Source organism: Mesitornis unicolor, unplaced genomic scaffold (assembly GCF_000695765.1).
Source record: "Mesitornis unicolor isolate BGI_N332 unplaced genomic scaffold, ASM69576v1 scaffold38743, whole genome shotgun sequence".
In the NCBI taxonomy this organism is placed as follows: Eukaryota; Metazoa; Chordata; class Aves; order Mesitornithiformes; family Mesitornithidae; genus Mesitornis; species Mesitornis unicolor.
In genome coordinates, this window is record NW_010177343.1 from 613 (window position 1) to 4,025 (window position 3,413).

General features: G+C 61.6%; 1 protein-coding gene across 1 annotated transcript; it reads left to right on the forward strand.

Moving 5' to 3' along the window:
• The first annotated feature begins 353 nt into the window (after positions 1–353).
• OASL (2'-5'-oligoadenylate synthetase-like) lies at positions 354–2,422 on the forward strand. Its single transcript, XM_010182057.1, has 6 exons — positions 354–548; positions 705–999; positions 1,090–1,265; positions 1,352–1,596; positions 1,684–1,816; positions 1,895–2,422. The coding sequence occupies exons 1-6, from the start codon at positions 354–356 to the stop codon at positions 2,420–2,422; spliced, it is 1,572 nt and encodes a 523-aa protein (XP_010180359.1).
• Positions 2,423–3,413: the final 991 nt, after the last annotated feature.

The following is a 3,413-nucleotide window of genomic DNA, read 5'->3' on the forward strand; positions in this document are numbered from 1 at the left end:
CCACCGTGGACACTCCGTGCTACGAGGTCCTGCAGCACCGCAGACCCAGCCTGCGCTGCCGCTGTCGTTGCAGCTGAGTGCCGGGCTGATGGCGACACCGTGCAGCCCCTCCTGCCCCCTCCCAGACCCTGTGGCAGTGGCACCGGAGCACCCCGTGGGCAGGACTCCCCCGGGATGGGGAGAGACGAAGCCCCGGGGCCACCTTAACTTCCCGGCAATGACGCCATCGGGGAGGAGCAGGCAGAGAGATATATGCAGGCAGGAGGAGGCAGAGAGGAGGTTTGGAGGCAGGAGTGGACAGCAGAGAGGCAGAAAGTCAGGAGAGGGCAGAGGGAGTGACCACACCTGGCAGGATGGATATGGGGCAGGTGGCAGACACGAATGGGTTGAGGACAGTGGCCGCCGACAAGCTGGACGAATGGATCATGAAGTTCCTGCAGCCCAGCACAGCTTTCTGCAGGCAGGTGAAGCAGACGGTGAAGCAGATCTGTGACTTCCTAAAGGAGGACTGCTTCGAGACCAACATCCATGTCCACAAGACCGTCAAGGTGAGCATTGCTTGGCTTGGGGACCAGCCAGCCCCCCTGCTGCCATCCCTCTCTCTGCCCTGCCTCAGTGTCCCCCAGCAGCAGCAGGAACAGTGGCAGGTGATGCCTGTGCCAAGGAGCAGTGGTGCTGAGTGGGCAGGGTGTCTCTCTCTGCAGGGTGGCTCCGCGGGCAAGGGCACAGCCCTGAAGAACAACTCCGATGCCGACATAGTGCTCTTCCTCTGCTACCTCTCCAGCTACCAGAAGCAGAAGCAGGAGACAGGGTATATTCTGGATTTGATTGAGAAGAGGCTGCACGCCTGCAAGGAGAGCCTGACGTTCACCGTGGACATCAGCAAGCCCCGGTACAAGGGTCCCAACAATGCACCGCGCTCCCTCAGCCTCACCCTCTGCTCCAAGGAGACTTCAGAGTCCATCGAGGTGGACATCCTGCCTGCCTACGATGCCTTGGGTAAGGGTTGTGAGCTGGCGCCAGGCTGGGGCGGTGCCAGGCTGGGGCGTCAACGCCAAGACAGCTCTAACCCTCCTTCTCGCCCCACAGGGCAGGTGAGCCGGGATGCCCGGCCAGACAGGGGGGTATATGTGGAGCTTCTGAGTGCCAGCAGTGGCCCTGGGGAGTTCTCCCCCTGCTTCACCGAGCTGCAGAAGAAGTTTGTGAAGCGTTGCCCTCCCAAGCTGAAGAACCTCCTGCGCCTGGTCAAGTACTGGTACAAGGAGGTGAGGGGCTGCCCAACGTCCCTGGCACCCACCGGGCACCCGTCTGTCCTCACCAGCTCTCACCCCCATCCCCATCTTTTCCACAGCTGCTGAAGCCACAGTACGACACTGCGGATCTGCCCCCCAAGTATGCCCTGGAGCTGCTGACCATCTACGCCTGGGAGCAGGGCACAGGCTCCCTCGAGTCCTTCAACACGGCCAAGGGCTTCCGTACAGTGCTGGAGCTGCTGTGCCGGCACCGGGAGATCTGCATCTACTGGGAGACGTACTACTCGCTGCAGGACAGCCAGATTGGTGCCTACATCAAGGAGCTGCTGTTGCGCAGTCAATGGTAAGGACCCTGGCCTGTGGGACCCATGTCACTTGCCCCACGGTGCTGCCTGGGGCTGACAGCAATGCCTGTCTGCTGTGTTCACAGCCCCATCATCCTGGACCCTGCTGATCCCACGGGGATCCTGGGCCAAGGCAAGAATTGGGACCTGGTGGCACAGGCAGCTGCCTGCTATCGTGCGCTCCCCTGCATGAACGCTGTCGAGCCCTGGGATGTGCAGGTAAGGTTGCCTGCACCTGCGGGCATCGCAGCCCCCTGCCTCTGCCGGCTTTACCCACCTGCTCTCCTGTCCCCACAGCCATCCCGGCCCGTGACGATTGAGGTGAGGCAGCTGGTGGGCACCAGCCTGAGCATGACTGTCAGCCCAGGCACCACCATCAGACAGCTGAAGGAGAAGATTGAGCAGGCGTGGGGCATTTCCCTGTACAGGCAGCGCCTGGCGCAGCAGGGGTCAGGCAAGAAACCCCTTGTCCTGCAGGATCGCGAGACCCTGGCCACCCATGGCATATTCTACAGCACCACACTGATGCTGCTGCAGACTGAGCTCCAGGAGATGGAGGTCATCGTGAAGGATGACAAGAACCGGCCCACTACCTACACAGTGCGGCCCACTGACACCGTCCAGCAGCTGAAGGAGCAGATCCACAGGCAGCAGGGCCCCCGTGCTGAACAGCAGCGCCTGATTTATGGCTCCCAACAGCTGGAGGACCGGCACACGCTGGCACACTACAACATCCAGCCCTTGAGCACAATCTACATGGTCCTGCAGCTCCGGGGGGGCACAGGCCCTCAGCACCTCCAGTGCCCTGCCTGCTTGCCCTCCTGAGCATCGACACCAGCCTATGCTCTTACACTTGCCCCCCACCCCTGCCACCATCTTGCTGGAAATAAATGCCTTGGTAGACCCTTGTGCTGTTTGCTGGGTTAGGAACGGTGCCAAGTAGCACAGGGGGTGGTTGGGAGGGACCCCATTGGGATGACGGGGGCCTCAATGCCACCAGCTCCTGGGACACAGAGGTGCAGAGCAGCAGTGCTGCCCAAGCCTGGTGTGACCAGTGGAGTCATAAGTGCCAGCCTGGTGCCGGCTGGACAAGAGGAAAAAAAACAGCTCCATCCTCTGCCTCCTATCTGCCTGTAGCAGCTTTTAAACCTTTCCGGGCCACCACCCCAATGGTGTCACCACAGGAAGTTAAGGTGGCCCTGGGACTTCGCCTTTGCACAGCCACCAGCCCCCCAAGGTGCTCCTGCCCAGGGTCTCCCATGGGTGCCCAGCTGGCAGGTGGCACTGTCCCACCACAGGGACCCAGCGCCAGGCCCTGCCCAGGGGCAGGGGTGAGGGTGCCCATGCTGTGCCCATGCTGGAGTCTCAAGTGTCTGGGCTGGGGTGTAGCCAGCGCTGAGACATGGCTGGGGCTGGTGTCACTGGCACGGGACACTGATGTCACCCTGGGCAATGGGACATGGCTGGGGTCAGTGTCACCGGGGGCCCTGGTGGCACCACAGGCAGTGGGAGGCAGATGACCTCAAGGTCACCTCCTGTCACTGCCTTAACTGCTGGCTGCTGGCACTGGAAAGGCCAAGTTTCGGTTTTGCTCTTCCAGAAATGAAAGTGTGGAGATGTCCCCGGTTGACCTTGGCAATGTCTCCGTTGGGCATAGCCCCCGGGTGCTGCTGAACACCCCGACCCTCTTGGCTCAGGGTGCCAGCGGAGGTCCCCGTTGCAGGGCACCGAGCTGCTCTTCCCATCAAGTGCACTCTGGGGCAGACGCAGGACCCTGGGCTGAATCCTTTGCTTTATTGTGCTCAATTAGTACAAG

Coding starts and splice junctions, on each gene's coding strand:
- OASL (XM_010182057.1), top strand. CDS start 354: ATGGATATGGGGCAGGTGGCAGACACGAATGGGTTGAGGACAGTGGCC. Junction 1,000..1,089: donor GCCTGCCTACGATGCCTTGG/GTAAGGGTTGTG, acceptor CTCGCCCCACAG/GGCAGGTGAGCCGGGATGCC. Junction 1,266..1,351: donor TCAAGTACTGGTACAAGGAG/GTGAGGGGCTGC, acceptor TCTTTTCCACAG/CTGCTGAAGCCACAGTACGA.